Source organism: Neofelis nebulosa, chromosome 16 (assembly GCF_028018385.1).
Source record: "Neofelis nebulosa isolate mNeoNeb1 chromosome 16, mNeoNeb1.pri, whole genome shotgun sequence".
In the NCBI taxonomy this organism is placed as follows: domain Eukaryota; kingdom Metazoa; phylum Chordata; class Mammalia; order Carnivora; family Felidae; genus Neofelis; species Neofelis nebulosa.
Window position 1 is genome coordinate 41,532,684 of NC_080797.1, and position 20,651 is coordinate 41,553,334.

Sequence of the window (20,651 nt, forward strand, 5' to 3'; positions counted from 1 at the left end):
AGCCTCAGTTTTCACATCTATAGTATGCAGATGGTTGGGGTAACCAATGGACTGAATGTGTGTGTCCCCCCCAAATTCGTATCTTGAAGTCCTAGCCCCTAATGTGACAGTATTAGGAGGCAGGGCTTTGGGGAGATAATTAGATCATGAGGATGGGGCCCTCACGAATGGGATTAGCGCCCTTATTAAAGGGACTCCAGAGAACGCTCTCACCCCTTCGTCCATGTGAAGACGCAACAAAATTTCTGCAACTCATGACAGGGTCCTCGCCAGAATCCAACCATGCTGGCTGGCATCTTGATCTTGGAATTCCAGCCTCTGGAGCTGTCAGAAGTAAATCTGTTTGTAAGCCACCTGTCTGTGGTAGTTTATGATAGCAGCCCAGACTAACTGAGACCGAGTACTAGCCTCAGAGTTGTTTGAAGAATAAGATCACGCTTTTCGAGTACAGATGGTCTCTAACTTTGGATGGGTCAATTTACGATTCTTCAGCTTTGTAATGGTGTGAAAGTAATACTCATCCAGTAGAAACCATACTTCGAATTGTCCATTTGGATCTTTTCCCAGGCCAGCGATATACAGTATGATCCTCTCCCATGATGCCGGGCAGCGAGCTGAAGCTCCTAGTCAGCCTTTCCATCACGAGGTTATGTAAACAACCATTCTGTACCCAGAATGGTAACCGCCAACCATTCTGTACCCAGATACAACCGTTTATATTCCGTTCTCCACTTTCAGTGCACTATTCAATAAATTACATGGGATAATCAACACTTCATTATAAAATAGGCTTTGTGTCAGATGATTTTGCCCAACTGTGGGCTAATGTGAGTATTCTGGACATGTTTAAGGTCAGTGAGGCTAAGTGATGATGGTGGGTAGGTGGGGTGTATTAGCGGCATTAAAAAAAATTTTTTTAATGTTTATTTATTTTTGACAGAGAGAGAGAGAGACAGAGCATGAACAGGGGAGGGGCAGAGAGAGAGAGGGAGACACAGAATCTGAAGCAGGCTCCAGGCTCTGAGCCATCAGCACAGAGCACGATTCGGGGCTGGAGCTCACAAACTGTGAGATCATGACCTGAGCTGAAGTCAGCCACTTAACTGACTGAGCCACCCAGGCGCCCCAATGTTTATTTATTTTTGAGAGAGAGAGAGAGAGAGAGAGAGAGAGAGAGAGAGAGAGAGAGAGAGAATGAGTGGGGGAGGGGCAGAGAGAGAGAGGGAGACACAGAATCTGAAGCAGACTCCAGGCTGCAAGCTGTCAGCACAGAGCCTGATGTGGGGCTTGAACTCATGGACTGAGTGATCATGATCTGAGCTGAAGTCGGACACTCAACCGACTGAGACACCCAGGTGCCCCTAGTGGCATTTTTGACTTGGGATATTTTCAACTTATGATGGGTTTACTGAACACAGTCCCACGGTAAGTCGAGGAAGATTTGTACTTGGCACATGCTGTACTGGGTAGCATTGATGGCACTCCCGCTTCCTCACCCAGGATGACTACTTCCCCGGGATAACCACGCTTGACCTCCCTGAGGTCTCCTGACTCTCCCCAGCTGGGTTAGTGGTTCATTTTCCACCATATTTGCTGACTCTGCTTGCCAAGAATAACTTACTATTTAAACGTCCCCACTACCTTGTGAGCCTTTGGAGAAGGGCTTCTGTCTTTTACCTCTGAATCCCCAGACCTCAGCATGAGGTCCACCACATAGTGGGTGCTCAACAAACACTGATGGGATGAATCAGCAAAAACGGTTTCTGCCCAGCAGCTCCACCTGGTAATGGTGCTGGGCAGAAACTAAAGGAAGAAGAGGAAATATCATTTGTCAGATGATGGAGAAAAATCTCTGAGGCTCCAGTTCGTACCATTAGCTTAAATATACTGCTCACTATTACTCCCATATATATCACACCCCAAGATATCAGGGCGAGAGACCAGTGCCAGTCTTCAGCTGGCATTACCGTGTTTCTACACCAAACACGTCTATACCCTGTATTTACATTGCTGAAATTGGCATGCATTTAACATGTAATGTTTGTCCTCATGAATTCTCACTCTGCCTCAGGCTGCCTTTAAGTCAGGGTTCCATCTTTCAGGGAATAGAGTTTGAGAACCCCAGGCCACATTTTTACAGCTTCTTTTTTCCCCAAGGAGACTTGCTTGGTGTATTTGGTGGGATAAACATAAACAAGTTTACCCAAACAAATTTACCCTCAGTAGCTCAAACTTTTGTAATGTTTAATGTGTCGGCTATATCTTTATAGTACCGGAAGACCCCTTGGATACTCAATAGGTATAGAATAGTTACATGCGGTTCATAACCCGATTTTATTCTTTCAAATGACTGGAGAAGTCAACAGCTGTGCTTTTTAATTTTATGACATGCCCTTGCTGAATCTGTGATTCATCTTCTACTGAGTTCTTGGTCATGGATACAATTCTCAAGCTGACTTTTTCTTACTTATTTTTATAAGTAAAACGTACGATGATGACACACCCAGGACTGCTTAGTGGGGGAATCGTTCCCTTCATCTGAGCTCCAACAGCAGCCTCTATTAAATGTGTCGTGTTTACTTATGTGGATCACTGAGAGATTTAACATCACCCGGTCCCTGCTTATGAAGTTCCCATTCAAAGAGAATGACGCCAATGAGAAAAAGGCATGGTGGTTCCAGAGATCGATCCTGGGCTTGCTTCTGATCAATAAGGAACTATTTGGCAATTTTCTCACATGGAATGACATTTCCTCTCATAATCTGCGGCAAATCCAAGTGAAATGAAAAAAGGCAATTACTAAAGAATAAAGTCATATGATTTTTTGTTTTATACAATCAGTGAAAAACAGGGCCTCTAAGAATTGGATTCATGGAGGTAAGCCCCTCCTTTTCTGTGCCTCGCTTCCCTGAGTTACTGCTTAGATTGCAACATGGCAAGCAGTGTGCTGCATTTCTCATTCTGTGACAACATCTCCAAAGCCATTCTTTTGAAATGAAAGTACAAGTTCAATTAAGCATAGAGAGAGGCACCAGGAGCAATATGCTTAAACTCCCTGGTGATATTTCATCACATTTACCACTGCGTCTCTCTGAGGAGCAGGTGCCTGGAACACTTCCCAAGGAGCTGAGAGGTATGAGGCAGTCACAAGTTGGTCTCTCCTTTCCTATGCATTCATCTTCTAGCCGGGGTCAGGGTAGGGGACCAAAACAAAGTTGTAAGCAGGAAAGACTGAAAACAGTGTTTTAAGGGGCTCGTACTGTGCGTCAAATCACCATGTTTAAAATCTCTCCTCTAAATGCCTTTGGTTGTGTGTCTTTATTTCCTTGGAGGAAATATATTAGGACAACAGCCAGAACTGTTAAAGTTTGGAATCTGTGATCTTTTGGATTCATAATGGGCTGAAGTTCAGTACTGTATTTACAATCTATGAAATGAATGGACTATGTGAGAGAGAATGAAGCTATCCAAATGATACTCTGTCCTAGGACATCGGAAGAAAGCCTTCATTTATACGTAATGTTCTAATAACTACTCCCTGTTCTCAATTTAAGAAGGCTCTTTGCACTCCATTAGTTTACTGGTTTCACCCTTGAAAATATCATAAAATCGCTTTTAAAAAAATAACGCCAGCTTGATGAAGTCAGGTGGATACTAAAATGATAAGAATGTTACCTTTTATGTAATTGGGGCTGCTAATTAATTAACACAAGAAAAATGGAGGGATATTGGCATTCTTACACGATACTACATTAAAAAATTAAAATACTTCACGTAAATTACTGATATCTCCTCCAGAAAATCCATTCAGAAAATCCATTTTTCAATGTCATGATTCCGGTCTTGACCCTCAATCTATTGAAGGGGAATTTCACTTTAATAAAATGGATTTTCTTTAGAAGACCTTCTAAATTCAGCCTGAAATTAATTCAGGCTGGTCTTTTCCATTGTTGGCCTGGGTTCGTGAGAGTGTTTTCTAAGATTTGCTCAGACATATGAAATCTAAGCTTCCAAGGAAAGTAGAACGTCACTAGGCCATTACTACCCACTGCATGGCTTCATATACAGGAGCTGTCCTTCGCTTAAAGTAAGCCATATTGTGTGCCCAGCGCTGTATTCACTGTGAATATAGTTTTTATTTGGCTTCATAGTGATCTTTCTACCACTCGTCCTTTGGACAATTTAGGACCACACTAAATAATATAGCTAGTTTACACCAGTCATTGTCTAGGCAACAGACTACCTTGCTTAATCCTCATCCAACCCTCTCAATATCAGTCTGACTATCCTCCTTTTACTGACGAGGAAATTGTAATTTCGGAGATGTTATGAAAACTGCCTGAAGTCGCACAGCCAAGGAAGTGGTAGAGACAGGAGCCCAGGTCTGCTCAGTTCTCTCTCTCTTCACGAGAGCACGTTACTTTCTCTAAGTATGGTGGTTTCACCACCATGGTATCTGGCTTCCAAAATTTCTAGTCCTTTTGGTAAGATTCTCCTTCTGGTTGTCTTTTACCTATTCCCTGGCATTGATTTTCTTAACTGGCTCAATAGAATGACTTTGCACAATTCCTTTTTTCTGAGTCCTCTGATCTGTGACCAACTCAAGCAAATAGTTGCCATTTTGTGGTGATTGCACCCTGTGCTTCCATGCTTGCTCCCACTCACCTGCACCTCTTTAGCTAGTTGATGAGACAGACACACAAGAGCCTCTTCCAGGGTGGGATTTAAAAGATATCTTTAGAAATGATTTGCAATCCTAAGTCATGGGGATTTGAGCTGCTCTTTCAAAAATGAGGACATGTCCCGCCTCTCTTCTCTATTTATTCTCACTCATGATTTCACCCAGGTTTAAATGCCATCTGGATCCCAATGACTTCCACATTTATATCTTCAGTTCTCTCTCCTGAAATCCAGACTCATATCTAACTGCCCACTCCACACCTCTTCTTGGATGCCCAATAGACATCTCAAGCTTAACACATTAGAAAATTCTGATTCCTTTCCCCACCCACGAATATGCTTCATCTCAGTCTTCCCCATCTCCACTGATGAGAGTGTCCTCCCTTCAGTTGCTCGGGCTAAAAGCCTTACAGTCATCTTTGATTCCTCGCTTTCCCTCATATCACAAATCTGATCTATCAAGAAATCTTGTGGTTCTTCCTTCAAAATATACCCAAGCATTTCTCACCACCCCATCCACATTGGCCTGGGATTACTATTGACATTGTCAAGTCACTTGGATTGTTGCAAATTATCTCCCAATGTTGACCTTTGCTCCTCTACTGTCTCCTTCCAATGAAGCGACCAGAGTGATCCTTATCAGCAGATGGTGTCACTGCTCCAAGTCTTAGACTGAATTCTCCTAACAATGGCCTCCAAGAGAAAGAATGATGGGGAAGATTGACCCCCATCTGGAACAAATGTCTATGCCTTCTCTGGTTACTCTGTTTGCCAATGATGGCAGTGCTGCTGTGTCCTTCTGGATGATGCTGATTTCCATTAGTGGTCCCATGCCAAGGCATAGGCAAGAGTTGCAGAGAGCTTAGGATGGAATGAACCTGAACTTTCTTTCTTTTTTTTTAATATGAAATTCATTGTCAGATTGGTTTCCATACAACACCCAGTGCTCATCCCAATAGGTGCCCTCTTCAATGCCCATCACCTGAACTTTCAATGTGCCCACAAGTTCTGTGGCTAGTGTATGTCCCTTCCAAGTGGAAACAAATGCAAAATGCGAGGAGATGACTCTTGACATAGAACCAAAGTTAGAATTAAGAAAAAAACATGCTGATGAGTTTTATGCAATGTGAAAGGATCAGCCTTACAACTAGTTCTAAGACCTCAGAGGTAAGGTTTTTCTCTATCCTTAGAGAGGAAGCATGATGGGAAGATGAGGGCATAGAAAAGTTCTTAGGAGGACCTATGTTTGAATCCTTGCTCCTTCACTATGGAGGACCAGATTACTGTTCAGGGAATGTTCACTCCCTTCCCATCCCCACCTCCATGGGAGGATTCTGAGGTTGGGCTTGGCCATGTCTCTTTCTTTGGCCAGTTAAAACTGGATAGAAGTGACAGTGTGTGAGTTTCAAGCCTACACCATAAATAACATCACACATTTCTGACCTCCACCATCAGAAGTACTTGCCATGGGTATCTTCCTGATCCCAGAGAAGTGACAGCCAAGCCACTCAAGCTACAGCAGGAAATATCAATGTTGCTTGTTGAATGTTTGTTTGTTATGCAGAAGTTGCTGACATACACAATCACTTACTAGATGTATGTCCTTGTCAAATCGCTTCACTTCCTGGGCCTTGGTTTCCTCATATGTACACTGGGATAGCAAATCATACCCACTTTGAAGGTGGGTACTTTGGGAACACTAGGTAAGGTGTTGCATGAAAGCTATTAGCACAGAGCCTGAAATGTTGAAGGTACTCAGTGTCGCTTCCCTACTCCTGATACTCAGCACATTGTGGAGTGCGTACCATGTCTAAGTGAGTGGGGCAAGTTGAAGTTATGCTGGGGTGTCATTTTGAGTAGCAGCAGAAGAATGGGCTGGTTGGAAGAGTGGGTGTGGGTCGGGGTCATGTGTCCCTGGGGAGTGTGGTTGGGTGGCAGTGGGGGAAGGGGTTGATTTCTTTCAATCTTACTTAGAAGTACAGAAGCAGGGTAGCCTGATAGATGTCCCTGATCAGGTGGTGGTGTCTCCACTGGAACTCAGCGGCTGATGCTAGCATGTCTCCAGAGCCTCTGGGGAGGCTTCCAGGCTTGTGTTTCCCACCCACTGCCTGCTTCCTAGTAAATGATTCCTGCTTCAGAACATCCCCCACTTGCTACCAGGCCAACTTTCCACAGGCTAGCTGCGTCAGAGAGTTTAGCGGATGGAAGAGTGCTGGCGCTCTCCTGCTGAGCAAATCAATCCCTTTTGGCCACAGTGTCCTGCACATAGCAGCGTCGAGGTCATTCCCACTGGTAGGGCCATCATTATCCCTGTGGCGCCTGATAAAGGTGCTACTGGGAATGCCTCCATTATTGCCCAGAGTGTAAGAGCACAAATACCTGTGATTATGGGGCCAAAAGCAGTTACCTCTCCCCATGTGGGGTCTCTTTATCTTGCTTTCATTCTCTTTCTCTTCCCTTCGCCGTGACAGATAGATTATGAGGGACAGAAGGAGAAGGGGGTGCTCCCACTCTCTTCCATTTGCATTTCTAGGGGTGAGGGCGTTTATGCAAATCAGTCTTCTGCAGAAACTCCTCAGCCTGGCATCAAGACCCTTCGATATCTGGACCCAAATGACCTCTCCTGTCACTCTCTCTGCCCCTGTCACTAACACTGCAGGGGCCACTCATTCCTCTATTAATTCAAGCCTACCCCATGTTTATTGTGGGCGCTGCAATGGACAGCTGATGAAGGCAGAGTTCCTTCCTCTGAACCCTTCACAGTCCTTGTAATGCTCTTCTTGCTTTGGATGTGGCCCTCTGTGCTTGGAATGTCCTCCCTCCTTCCCTCTTTTTCCTTTCTGCCATCCCCCCCTCCTTCCTTCCTTCCCTCCCTCTTCCTCTTTTTCCTCCCTTGCTTCCTTCCTTCCTCCCTCTTTTCTTCTCTCCCCTCCCCCCCTTTCCCACACCTCTCTTTCTCCAGCAAAGTTATTCATTGATTCAGTCCTTATTTTAAAGGCACCTGCTTTGTGCACCCATGCCATGTATTCTAGGCAGTTTTTCCATGATCCCAAAGAGTTCTCTCCAGTTTTTTTTTTTTTTGCATTATGTTTGTTACATAAATCTCTATAATGCACTACCGTATGTCTGTCTCCCGACCTAGAGTGAGGACCCTGTGGACAGAAAACACGTCCTGTTGATCTATCTTGTGGCACCTAGGATCCACTCAGTAAATATTTGTGGAGTGAGTGAACAACTGAATGAAGGTCTTGGGTTTTCACATTGTGATCCACTTCAGCTATTGTCAAAGTCGTCCTTCTCAATCCCCACGGAGCTGATGGGGCGGCAGTCAGCAGGGATGCCTCATTCAAAACAGATGAAGCTGAAGTTTCCCTTACCCACAAAAGGGCCATCTGTCATTGGTTCTGACAAGATCTGTCCCCCTGGCTCTCCAGCCCCTTGTTTGCACAAGGATTGGTACCAGTTCCTGAGGAAGGCCACCTTTCTGTAGCTCAGACCCCCGTGGAGGGTTTCATTTTCGACAGCAGCCACATCACTTAATATTAATCAGACCTGTGCTGGGGGTGGGTTGGGGGAGGAAAGTCCCACTAATGAGTGACTCTGCAGCTGGCAATCTGTTAGATTGTGTGTTGGGGCTTAATGTGTGATTTCATGGCTTTTCACGGTCTCTAAACTGCAAATTCAAGATTATTTGAAAACATTTTATTTAATTTTCATGCTTTTTTAATCAAAAAAAAGTTAAAAGACTAATAATATTTTATGGGCAGTTATAAAATGCGCTCTTTGCACACAAAATAGAAACGCCTTCCTTAGATGAGTAACTTGAGTGTATACTGAGAGAGGACTCCATAGGGGCTCTGGTGAGGAAGGGCGGGTAGGTTTTGGAGACAACTCATTCTTCCAGGTGATGTCCATCTAGGGGGACTGTGATTCTCCAAGTTCATTCGTCACCCCCACTGCCCCACACCCCAACCTTTTCATATGGAAGTGACTTGGCAGTGAGCACTTGTGGGGAGGGCTGGTGTCTGGCCATTTTTATACTTTGGGAGACTTGCCTGGTGTCTGTCATGGGCAGGTGTGTGGAAAATGTTTTCTGAATGCGTGAATAAATGAATGAGGGAAGGGTTCTCCATACTCTCCTTCCAGCAGTCCACGGAGACCCGAAAGCATTCACTCTGTCTTTCCCCCATCACCACTGGAAGCAGAAACAGCAGACAGAGCTGAGCTCCTGGCTTGGTGAAAGGGTGCTCCGCAAGGATGTGGGTATAAGAATGTTTGCATTTTGCTTTTTACTTCGGTGAAGTCATGATCTACCTATTGCTTAATTCAAAATCCCAGACCCAGAAGGACCCTAGAAACCTGAAGTTGAACTTCTTCACTTTATAGATGAAGAAACAGAGTTAACCTGAAGAGGCTCCTTGCTTAAGGACAAAGTCAGGACCTGAATCCCACTTTTCTGCTCCTTCCTAATTAATTTAAAAAATAGTTTTTCCTGTCCTACTTCTTTCATCTCGAGGTGTGAGGTATAACTTTTCCTAGACGCTGCAACTTCTGGGATTGCTCTGGGAGACACAATAGTTCCCTTTTCCTTCTTCCCCTTTCAACTTTGCAATGTTCTTTCTTTTCTGCTTAAGGATCCTGGGGAGAAAACATTCTAGAAACCTGAAGGCATGGAAATGGACAGACTCCTCTAGAGCAGGAGATCACACATAGCAATGAAGAAAGATGCCACCCTGCCTTGGCCTGAAAAGGGACTCAGTGACAGAGAGAGGGAGATGTGGTCCAGCTCTGGAAATGTTGGGGTTGGATCCAAACTACCTGGTGAATGCTTTTTCAATCACATAACTGGCAGAGCCCCAAATGTGGCCAGCTGACATGGTGGAGTTTGTGAGCTAGTGGAGTCCCCCAGCTCATTACCAATCCATGGGATAACGATGACCATCATCATAATAATCATTATTGCCTTAGACAGGCGTGGATGACAAAGACACCCTGGGGACGTCCTTTTGAAATGAGCTGCTTCTTAGCCAACCCTGACTCTCCAGAGTGACTTTCTAGAGAATTAAAGGATCATGAAGCTGAAAGAGGCCCTCTGAGATCATCAGTTCTGGCTTTCTGCCTTCAGACAGGACTAACCTTTATAGAATAGTTGCTGTATAGGAAATTGAACCAAACTTACTTTTATATGTTATTCTTGTGATAGTATCTCTGTTGAGCATTCGATTAAGAAATGGGTTTGATGAATCAGAAACCTAGGAGAGAAAAGAAAATATTAATGACTGGGCAGTACTATCCCAGGATGAACACTGCCTCCATGCATTCACGTATTCATTCATATTTACTGAGTGCCTACCATGTGCCAAACACCGTGGTGGCTGGAAATTCAGACATTAAATACACAGACTATGCTTTCAAGAAATCCCAGTCTAGAGAAAGAAGACAGGTGAGTAAATGAATGGTTATAATAGAATGTAAAGAGTGTTATGATAGAATCACAGGTGTGATGATATTAGAGGAAGTTCACTTACCTGGGGCATCTGGGGAGCTAAGGAATGAGATGAGTCTTGAAGGATGGGTGGAAGTTACAAGGTGCTTTGCTGGTAGAGTGTGCAAAAGGAGGGAAGGGTAAGGAAAAAAATTACATACAGAGAATATGTGCATACGGACATGAGGGAGTGAGAACTAGTTATACTTAGGCAAGTACTTCTGGGGGAAAGATGAAAGGTGAGGCTAGAGAGGTAGGTAGGCAGGGGTTAGCTCATATCAGGCTTTGAATGTCATGTGAGGACATTTTAAGCTTTATTCTGTAGGGATGAGGAACCATCAAAGAGTTTTAAGTAGAGGGTAGGGAATGACATTTCAGGAAAGGGACAGTTAATCTAAGTAGACAGAGAGAAAGAGTACCCAGAAGAGAGGTATTAGGAGATGAAAAAAAACTCTCTAAGACTATAGAACCTTATATCACTGCTTATTATCACAAGAATAAAATGTACCATAAACCATACCATTCAGTCAACCAATCATCCATCCACGCGTCCATCCAATCACCTACCCATCCATCCATCCATGCATCTATCCATGCGCCCATACATCCAATCGATATTTACCAAGTGCTTATTACAAGCCAAACATTGTACTAGATGTTCAGGGATCAGTTCTCATTTTGTACCCATGCCCTCAGGTCTCCAAATTCCTTCTTTGGGAGAACAAGGCAAGCTTCAAGGGTCTTAAGCCAGAGGACCACCATTTGGAGACTGTGATGTGCCCTTAAATAGCTGTGCACACTGTTTTATTTACCACCTCTCTTCTACTCAGTCTTTTCCAAAGTATGAGGATCCATCTAGTCATTTCTCTCCTACTTCTCTCAGTTCTGCAATTTACGCCTCAGCTGCTAATTGGATGCTGTGACACATCAGCATTTTAGATTTGATTTATTCTGAGGGCGGGAAAAATTGTAGCAGATGATGATTATTATTATTAGATAAGCAACAGGTAATTTTTAGTTTGGAGAAAGCACAGACTGTTTATTTTCCCTCCATCTGTCTCTCCTTTCCCACACAGTTTCCTGGGTGTGTTGTGGTGAGACAAACGCACACCGGCGGGGGGCTTGGTGAGTGACAATGCTCAGTGGAGTTCTTCAAAGCCACCCCCAAATGGAGAGAAGTCCCAAAGCAAACACTGCTGCTCCTCAGAAGCTTTTGTGGCAAATTTAGCTTCTCCTTTGACATCCTGTTTGGCCATTTAAAACATAGCTTGAAGCCACCTGTTTGTGCCAATTCACATGAAAAGAGAGACAAAAAGATACTGCCATGGCAGGTAAGGAATCTGCTGTCCCCCTTAAGTGGGTGCCTTGGGCTCCTGGTACCCGGTGAGTCTGGACAGCGCTAACGTTGGGACTGGACCTTTTTGAAAAGCTGATTAAAAATAACTGAAAAATTTCCAAAGTGCACACAGATGATTTGTGGGCTCTAGTGTGTTCGCGGCGTGGGAGGGAGGATAAAGTATGTACTGGGTATAAGTGAGCTTAAGTGGGAAGTTAATGGTGTGTGATTGAGCAGTAATTACAGCCAAACCTCAGTTCCCTGTGGTCATGGGAAGGATGGGGGATTAGAAGGGGACAGAGATAAATAAAACCCCCAGATAAACAATTCCCTTATTTTAGCCAACAACTCCAACCTTTCAACGACTCAGCTTTCAGCAGGGTGCCATCTCTAGGGATCTGCTTACCTAGAGGTGGGGGCCTCTCATTTTCTATGCCTGCCTACCAGGCAGGGAGCTGGGAAGAAGAGGCAGAAAAATCAGAAGGAGGGAAGGACCACCAGAGCCTGTGTGCCCTTAGTGCTAAGGGCTTAGGTTCACCTCATTTCTAGGCCCGTGCCGAATACAGGACCCGCCTGTGTCCCACACTCAATCAGTGTTTCGGGATGAATAAATGACAAGTCTCAGCTTGGATAACTCACTGTGAAGCATCTGGGAGTTGATTATGTTGGACAAAGATAGAAATGCTGTGGCTTATTTTGTTTGAGGTCTGGCCAGAAAGTGTCAGCTTTGCTCAGGAAAAGACTGGAAGCATCCCTAGGGGCCAAACTGGCCTGAGAAGGTGCAGGCGCTAGTCCTCACCTTTTCACTGACTGCAGGGGCAGAGGCGGAAGTTCCTCCAGCAACCCGCAGGGACGCAGCCAAGACCTGTGTCAGTATTCTTGGTGCACAGCATGCTCCTGCCAGAGCTGGTGAAACACGCCCATAGTTTGCTGTTGAGGAGGCTGACTTCCTGGAGTATCAATCACCCTGTCAGCTGTAATGTGCCTGAGCTTCCAGGATGACATCTGCTGACTCAGGTGCTTTGAGCAAAGTGAGGCAGTCAAGGGCCAAGGCTGAAGCACCCACCAAAGGACGGGCATTGTTGGGCAGCCCAGGTTGGCTGACATGGAACCCTGGCATCGGGAAAGCCAATGAAGGAGGTGAGCTCCCAGGCATGTATGATGCAATATTGTGACACAACAATGAGCACGGTCCAGGATGAACACACTAGCTGTTACCAATGTCATGACTGAGGCTGGTTGAGGGATATGGGAATTGGCCTTGTGCTTGTGGGTAGCATAGGGATGTGGGGGAGATGTTTATGAATATCATGTTCTGTCTTCTTCATCTCAGTTGCTTTCTCCATGCTCTGTTGCGGAGGCATATAGTGTGAATAAGGTCATAGTATTAAAATCAAGGAAGACCTGGGCTCCATTCCTGGATGGGCTGTTAAGAGCTACATACACTTGGGTGGAAAGCCAAGATTCTCTGAGCCATTTTCCTCATCTGCAAGATAAGGACACTAATGCCTACCCCACAGACTCATTATTTGGGTTAAGTAATAAAATCTCTGTAAAATACACATCTCCATTGCCTGGAATTCAGGAATCTGTGTTCATTATAACAGGGTCTGTGACAGCACCAAGAGGTGTAGGGCAGGGACTGGCAGGATTCGTGCTAGGATCAATTTTCCTTGGGGCATCACATCAGGTACTCAGAAGGCATGGCAGCCTAAAAATATGCTTCCTTGGCCAACAGCCCCTTCCTATATTTGCTGATGACAAGCTATAGGAGTTTGGTGGCCAACATGTCACAAATGCCTCTGCCCAAATGTACAGTTCTGCCCAGGCCACAAAAAAGGCCTGATGGGAACCAGGTGAGGGAGAGGAACTCAGGAGGTGGCATGGGCTCTGGAGAAGGATGACCAGATGGCACAAAGTGCCTATTGCAAAGGGTGATGCTTTTGGGGAGGGAATAGTGGGTATAGTGCCTGGGGTACCCCCATGCCTATTGTCCTAAGCAGTGATGATGTCACCACGAGAACTCTGTTAAAAACCCCCAGTAGCAAATGCTGGATTTCTATTGATCATATCCACCAGATTCCAAGTTCCAACTGGGGCACCTCCTCTCACGATCTGGCCAAAACTTCCCAAGGGGCTGACACGGCAACTTCCAACTTTTGGAACTGTCACACATGTCTTTTGTTATTTCTCCCTCTCTCTCTCTTTCTTTTTCCAATTGGAAAGACATTTCTTCTTTGTCCATTTTCTTTTAACTGTGCATACCTGCTTCACTCCATATCTGTCAAAATGCTCAAGGGGAGTATTTTTTTTTTTTAACAACTTAGAATTTTCACGGCTGGAGATCTGTCATTGTCGTTGACTGTTAGGGAGGTGTAGAGTCTCCTAAGAATGTCATAAAGTCAGCCATGGTGATCTTTGCTTAATTTCTCCTGGGGATACTTATGAGGGAAAGGGGAGGATGGGAGGTGATGTTCAGAGCATCTTCAGGGAAGCTGGAGGGAGCTGTTCAGGGCAGTGTGGGAGGGGAGGGACATCCCACATTGCCCTTGCATCTCTGTTTCCAACGGGCAACTGGTGGACAGGAGTGTGATCCTGTGGGCTGTCAGGGAGCCACCCCTCCCCTTCTGTTGCATCCTTTTGAATCTTTTGCATGATGTGGGACCTGAAGCCTGTCCCTGGATCTAGCACGCATTTTCTTTCTGAGACAAAGGCTGCCTAAATCCTCAGGCCCCTGATGCTATGAAATGGAAGAACCATCATTTTGTTGAGTCTTCATGAAAGAGACCTCTTTTTTTCATAGATCTCATGGATATAAAAGTCGCCACCCTGCAGCTTTTCCTGGGCATGGACATCACCCCTTTTGTTATTTCTAAGATCCAACAGAGACTAAGCTGGTATTCCGACCTGGGGTGGGAATGGCAAGAAAAGAACGAAAGAACGAAAGACACTTACTTTTATAAATATAGAAACTACCACCAATCCATTAGGGCTCTTTGCGGCTTCTGTGACATTTGTGTATAACTCATGGTTATAGTGGATGAGCTGCACCTGGCAGGAGGGAAAAACAGCAGTAAGAACAACAGTCTCACATGAAAAGGTGTGAGGCACAGCATAGCCACCCTACAGAAGGGTTCACCATAAGGTGTATTGTAGAACAATTGTAAAGGCAATCTTGTAATTGAAAGCAATTCAGGGAGGTGTGTGTGTGTGTGTGTGTGTGTGTGTGTGTGTGTGTATAATGCATGCACACACACACACAGAAAAGAACCCATACATATTTGCAAATGTTTTCTGGTAATAATCATGCCTTTAATAAGCTCAGTGCCCATCTGGCTCTGGCTCCAACCCAGGACATTCCCCCTAAAGTGTGTGTAAAGTGAGTTTCCCTTATTAGGAGTAGAACTGCCCTGTAGGGGTGGACGCGCTCTCCCGGCTGCATCCACAGCTGTCACTGGCACTGAGTGAATCTTCCTCATGGCCTTGGGCAAGCAGGGAATGGTTAGGTTCTGAGTTAGCCCAGTGACTCTGAGAGGACAGTGGCCAGCCTATGAAATGCTGAAGTCCTGACAGAGAGAGAGTGATGGCTGAAGCTCCTGATGCACCAATCTGCCAAGGTCATCTGACCGTGCGGGACTCAATTCCCTCCTTGCTCAGTGAAAGTCAGCACTCTGCTTGTTGAGCCTTTGTGCCATAGTTAGTGTGGGTAGCACATGGAGTCTTGGATCTTGGCTCCAGAAAACTAGGGTTTCCCTCTTTTACTTAATTTTTTGAAAATTATTTTCTAAGAAATTTTGAAACATAGCACACATACATGTTCAACTAATGCCCCACCAATTTTTAGCCATATGAATAATTTACTCCACCTCACTGAGACTTGATTGCTTCCTCTGAAAAACAGGTGTGATTTTCTCCTTAGAATTCATCTCAGGCTGTGGTTTTAAAATAGATTTTTAAAAAAATCATGGAGGTATAATATTTGTAACAACCTAAAAAAAGTTTCCCTCCACCTTTGTGTAATCCTAGCCCAAGCAATATGACTATTAACAGCTTAGCATCTATCCTTCCAGATATATATTTTTTATGCTTATAGATCACACACAGATACACATGTAGGGTTTAAGAAATCATATAGGTCTAAGATCTATAAATTCCTAGGATCATCTAGGATCCTAGAAATTTTCTAGGATTGATAAATTCCTAGAAACACACAACCTACCAACACTGAATCAAGAAGAAATAAAAACCTGAACAGATTAATACAAATAAAGAGAACTGAAGTAGTAATCAATCTCCCACCCCCCAACAAAGAAAAGCCCTGGACCAGATGGCTTTGTGGGTGAATTCCACCAGTCATTCAAAGAAGAACTCATACTGATCCTTTTTAAACTCTTCCAAAAAACTGAAGAGAGAATACTTGCAAATCTGTGAGGCCAGCATCATCCTGATACCAAACAAAGCCAAAAACTTTAAGAAAAGAGAATTATAGGCCAATATCCCTAATGAACACAGGCAAAAAACCTCAGTAGAATTCTAGCAAACTGAATTCAATAACACATTGAAAGCATTATACATCAGGACCAAGTAGGATTTATTCCTGGGATGCAAGGATGGTTTAACATATGTAAATCAATCGGTGTGACCTACCACATTAACAGAATGAAAGATAAAAACCGCATGACCATCTCAATAGATTTAGAAAAAGCATCTGGCAAAATTCGCCATCCATTCACGACAAAAACTCTCAACAAAAGCAGGTATAGAAGGAACTTACCTCCACACAATAAAGGCCATATATGAAAAGCCCATAGCTAACATCATAATCAATAGGGAAAAACTGAAAACTTTTTCTTTAAGATCCATTACACGGCAATGATACCCAATCTTTCCACTTCTAGTCAACATAGTGCTGAATGTCCTAGGCAGAGCAATTAGATAAGAAAAAGAAATAAAAGGCATCCAAATCAGAAAGAAAGGAGGAAAATTATCTCTCCAGATGAAATAATCATATATGTAGAACACACTGAAGATTCCCCCACATCAAAAAACTGTTTGCACTAATAAATGAATTCAGTAAAATTGCAGGATACACATTCAGTACACAAAAATTGGTGGCATTTCTATACACTAACAATGAAGTATCTGAAAAGGGAATTAATAAAGTCAATCTCATTTACAATAGCAACAAAAAGAATAAAATACAGTTGACCTTGAACAACACAGGTTTGAACTGAGCTGGTCCACTTACATGCAGATTTGTGGGTTTTTTTTTATAAATACAGTACAATATTGTAAATATTTTTTCTCTTCCTTATGATTTTCTTAATAACATTTTATTTTCTCTAGCTTACACAGGTAAGCTTACCTGTTACCTTAACACAGGTATGTACAAAATATGTGTTACCTGACTTTATGTTATCTATAAGGCTTTTGGTCAATAGTAGGCTATTAGCAATTATGTTTGTGTGAAGTCAAAAGTTCACAGGGATTTTTGACTTCATGGGGGTTGGTACCCTTAACCCTCACATTGTTCAAGGCTCAACTGTACTTAAGAATAAGCTTAACCAAAGAAGTGAAAGGGTTGTACACCAAAAACTATAAAGCAGTGATGAAAGAAAATTAAAGAAGACACAGATAAATGAAAAGTCATCCTGTGCTCATGGGCTGGAAAAATTAATATTAATATTGTTAATGTTCATACTACTATTCAATTAAGTCCCTATCAAAATTCCAATGGCATTCTTTACAGAAATAGAACAAACCTTCCTAAAATTAATATGGAACCACGTAAGACTCTGAAAGAGACAAAGCAATCTTGAATAAGAAGAACAAAGCTTCCTGATTCCACAATATACTTCAAAGCTATAATAATTTTATGTCAGTATAGTACTGACATAAAAACATGTATGGACTGGTGGAACAGAATGAAGGGCCCAGAAATAAATCCATACACTTATGGTTAACAGATCTTCAACAAGTATGCTAAGAATACACAATGGGCAAAGGATAGTCTCTTCAGTAAAAGATGTTGGGAAAATTGGATATCCCATGAAGAAGAATGAAATTGGACCCTATCTTATATCATATATCATAGTTAACTTAAACTAAAGACTTATAGATAAGACCTGAAATGGTAATATAGTAGAAGAAGACACAGGGAAAAAGCTTCTTGGCAATTTTTGGTCATGACACCAAAAAGTACAGGCAATAAAAGCAAAAGCAGACAAGCAGGATTGTCTCCAACTAAAAAGCTTCTGCACAGCAAAGGAAACAATCAAACAGTGAAAAGGCAACCAATAGGATGGAGAAAATATTCTCAAACCATATATCTAATGAGGGGTCAATATCCAAACTATATAGGAAACTCATACGACTCATTAGCAAAAAACCAAATAGCCTGGTTAAAAATAGGCAAAGGACTTGAATTGACATTTCTCAAAATAAGACACACAAATGGCCAATAGGTACCTGGAAAGGTGCTCAACAGCAACAGTCATCAGGAAAATGCCAATCAAAACCACAATGAAATATCACTACACACTTGTTAGAATAGCTATGGTCCAAAAGACAAGAGATCACAAGTGTTGGTGAGGATACAGAGAAAAGGGAACCCTTGTAGTCCGTTGATAGGAATGTAAACTGGTATATCACCATCATGGAAAACACTATGGAGGTTCTTCAAAAAGTTAAAAATAGAACTACCATTTGATTCAGCAATACCATTCTGGGTATAGATCCAAAGCAAATCTGGATCTCAAACAGACATCTTCAGTCCTATGTTCATTGCAGCATTATTCACAATATCCAAGATATGGAGATAACCTAAGTTTCTATTGATGAATGAATGGATAAAGTAACTGTATAAAGGAAAATAAGATGGAATATTATTTATCCATAAAAATGAAAGAAATCCTGCCATTTGTGACAACACGGATGAACCAGAAGGACATCATTCTAAGTGAAATAAGGCAGACCCAGAAAGACAAATACCGTCTGATCTCACTTATGTAAAGCATCTAAAATAGTCAAACTCATAGAAACAAAGAATAGCTTGGTGGTTGTCAAGGGATGGGGGAGGGAGGGGAAATGAGAGGTTGGTCAAAGGGTTCAAAGTCTCAGTTATGCAAAATAAATGAGTTCAGGAGCTCTGAGTACAGCCTGGTGATGATAGTTAACAATAGTGCACTGTATACTTGAAATTTGCTAAGAGTACAGTTCTTAAATCTTTATACACGCACGCACAATAGTAACTATGTAGAGGTGATGGATATGTTATTTAGTTTGTCTGTAGTGATCTTTCCAAATTATATTCATATATCAAAACATCAAGTTACACACCTTAAACATATACAATTTTTACATTTCAAAGAAAACTCAAAAAGTTGTTAAAAAAAATGAATAAACCCAGTAACAATGGAATCATTTCTAAGTATGATTGTGGACTTGATTTGTTAAATTTAAAAATAGTTTGTGGCTGTCTTTATAAGTCAGTGTGTACAGAGCTACCTAAGTCTTTACAATAGCTGTACAATTTTCTGTTGCACGAATGCCCCACAACACATTTATCTAGCCTCTTACTAGCTTTCTGGTTGTTTCAATTTTTTCTTCTCTCTGATAAACAATGTCACAGCAAGCTGAGCATATATCTCTCTGTAGTGGTGTTAACATTTTCCACAGGCTGATTTGAGAATCTAGTAAGATAGTGTATGTAAAATGGTTTTGTGCCTCTGAAAAGTTTAAGTGTATTCATTATTACCAATATCCTGTAACACATTAAAAAAAAAGGAAGTGAAGTTTCAGAAGCTAAGGAAGTCAATGATAAAAAAACAAAAAAAAGGAAAAAGGTGCTTTTCTTTGATTTTTGAAAAAACCGGAGTGCCTGGGTGGTTCAGTTGGTTAAGTGTCTGGTTTGTGAGTTTGAATCCCACATTGGGCTCTGCATTGGCAGTGTGGAGCTGGCTTGGAATTCTCTCTTCCTCTCTCTCTGTCCCTCCTTGGTTCATGCTCTCCCTCTCTCTGAAAATAAATAAATAAACTTAAAAAGATAAACCACCTCTAACACAGTGGTTTGCAACCTTCAGGGTGCATTCAAATCACCTGGGTGCTTTTAATACCCACTTATGCTTGTTCCCCCAATTCTGATTTAATTGATTTGGGGTGGGGACAGAGCTCTGGGATTTGTTAAATGCTCTCCAGCTAGTGGGCAGCTGAAGTGGAGAACCAGTGCAACATAAGCAGTGAGCATCCACATCCCATCAATGCCCAATCATGTGGATAGAACCTTGGATCTGAGAAAACCCTGAACATCTTGAGTCAGTAGAGCTTTTCATGGAGGGAGCACGGTATTGCTGCTCTTGAAATATCCTACGTGCGTATTGCTTTTTCACTTCTTGTGCGTTTTGCCAATGGTGGCAGATGGTCATACAGCAGCTCTTCTGCAATCAGAAAGTCAACCATAGGCAGGGGCTGGCAAGTGTGGTCTGCCAGTTTATCAGGCAGGTTGTTCAGGCCTATGCTTATCATTTACCTTCCTCCCTCCCACTCACCCACACACACAGCCAGGACTTTCTGCAGGTGGAGAAGTGTTGCCATGTGGAAGAACCAGGAGCTGTGGGGGACCTGCCACACCCCCCTTCAGTGTTGAGTAAGTTTCTTAATGAGAATCAAAACACATCCTGCCATCTGCTAAGATCTTCCCACCAGGTGACCTACAAAGCCACCTGGGGACGTGCCAGTGCTACAGGGTATGCCTTGAAATTTCAGCGTGTTCTGAGAACCTGGCATTGGAGAGATGGGAAGTGGAAGGCAGTCCAGTGGAGTGGTTCTTCTCTCCAAATTACAAGACTGAAAAATGCAGGAAGAAGTCTCTTGAGCCACGAGGAGGCCCACAGGGTGGCATTCTGTAGGGGCCAGGGACTGTGAGAAAGGGGATGGTAAATATAGGGGTGAGGCTGTGCTCTGCTCTAAGCTTAAGTCGACACATCTGGCATCTTGACCTGATGTCTTGCCTCCTCTTTGTTCCAAGGTAACTTGGCTAGGATTCTGAGATCATGAGCTCTGGTTCCTATTAGGAGTCATTGATGGCCCATTTCTTATGTTAGGTTGAACCATATGAAATTGACTTTTTGATCTACCAAAATGGTGATTTTA

At 43.0% G+C, this 20,651-nt stretch overlaps 1 protein-coding gene across 3 annotated transcripts in view; it reads right to left on the bottom strand.

The window, feature by feature from the left end:
• Positions 1–20,651, bottom strand: part of CA10 (carbonic anhydrase 10) — a 493,759-nt gene that overhangs the window by 10,203 nt on the left and 462,905 nt on the right. For all 3 annotated transcript variants that reach the window (XM_058704424.1, XM_058704426.1, XM_058704423.1), the window contains 2 exons: positions 14,457–14,552; positions 9,860–9,932 (listed from right to left, as the gene is read on the bottom strand). In XM_058704424.1, the coding sequence (XP_058560407.1) occupies positions 9,860–9,932; positions 14,457–14,552 (169 nt within the window). The remainder of the gene's footprint in view (positions 1–9,859; positions 9,933–14,456; positions 14,553–20,651) is intronic.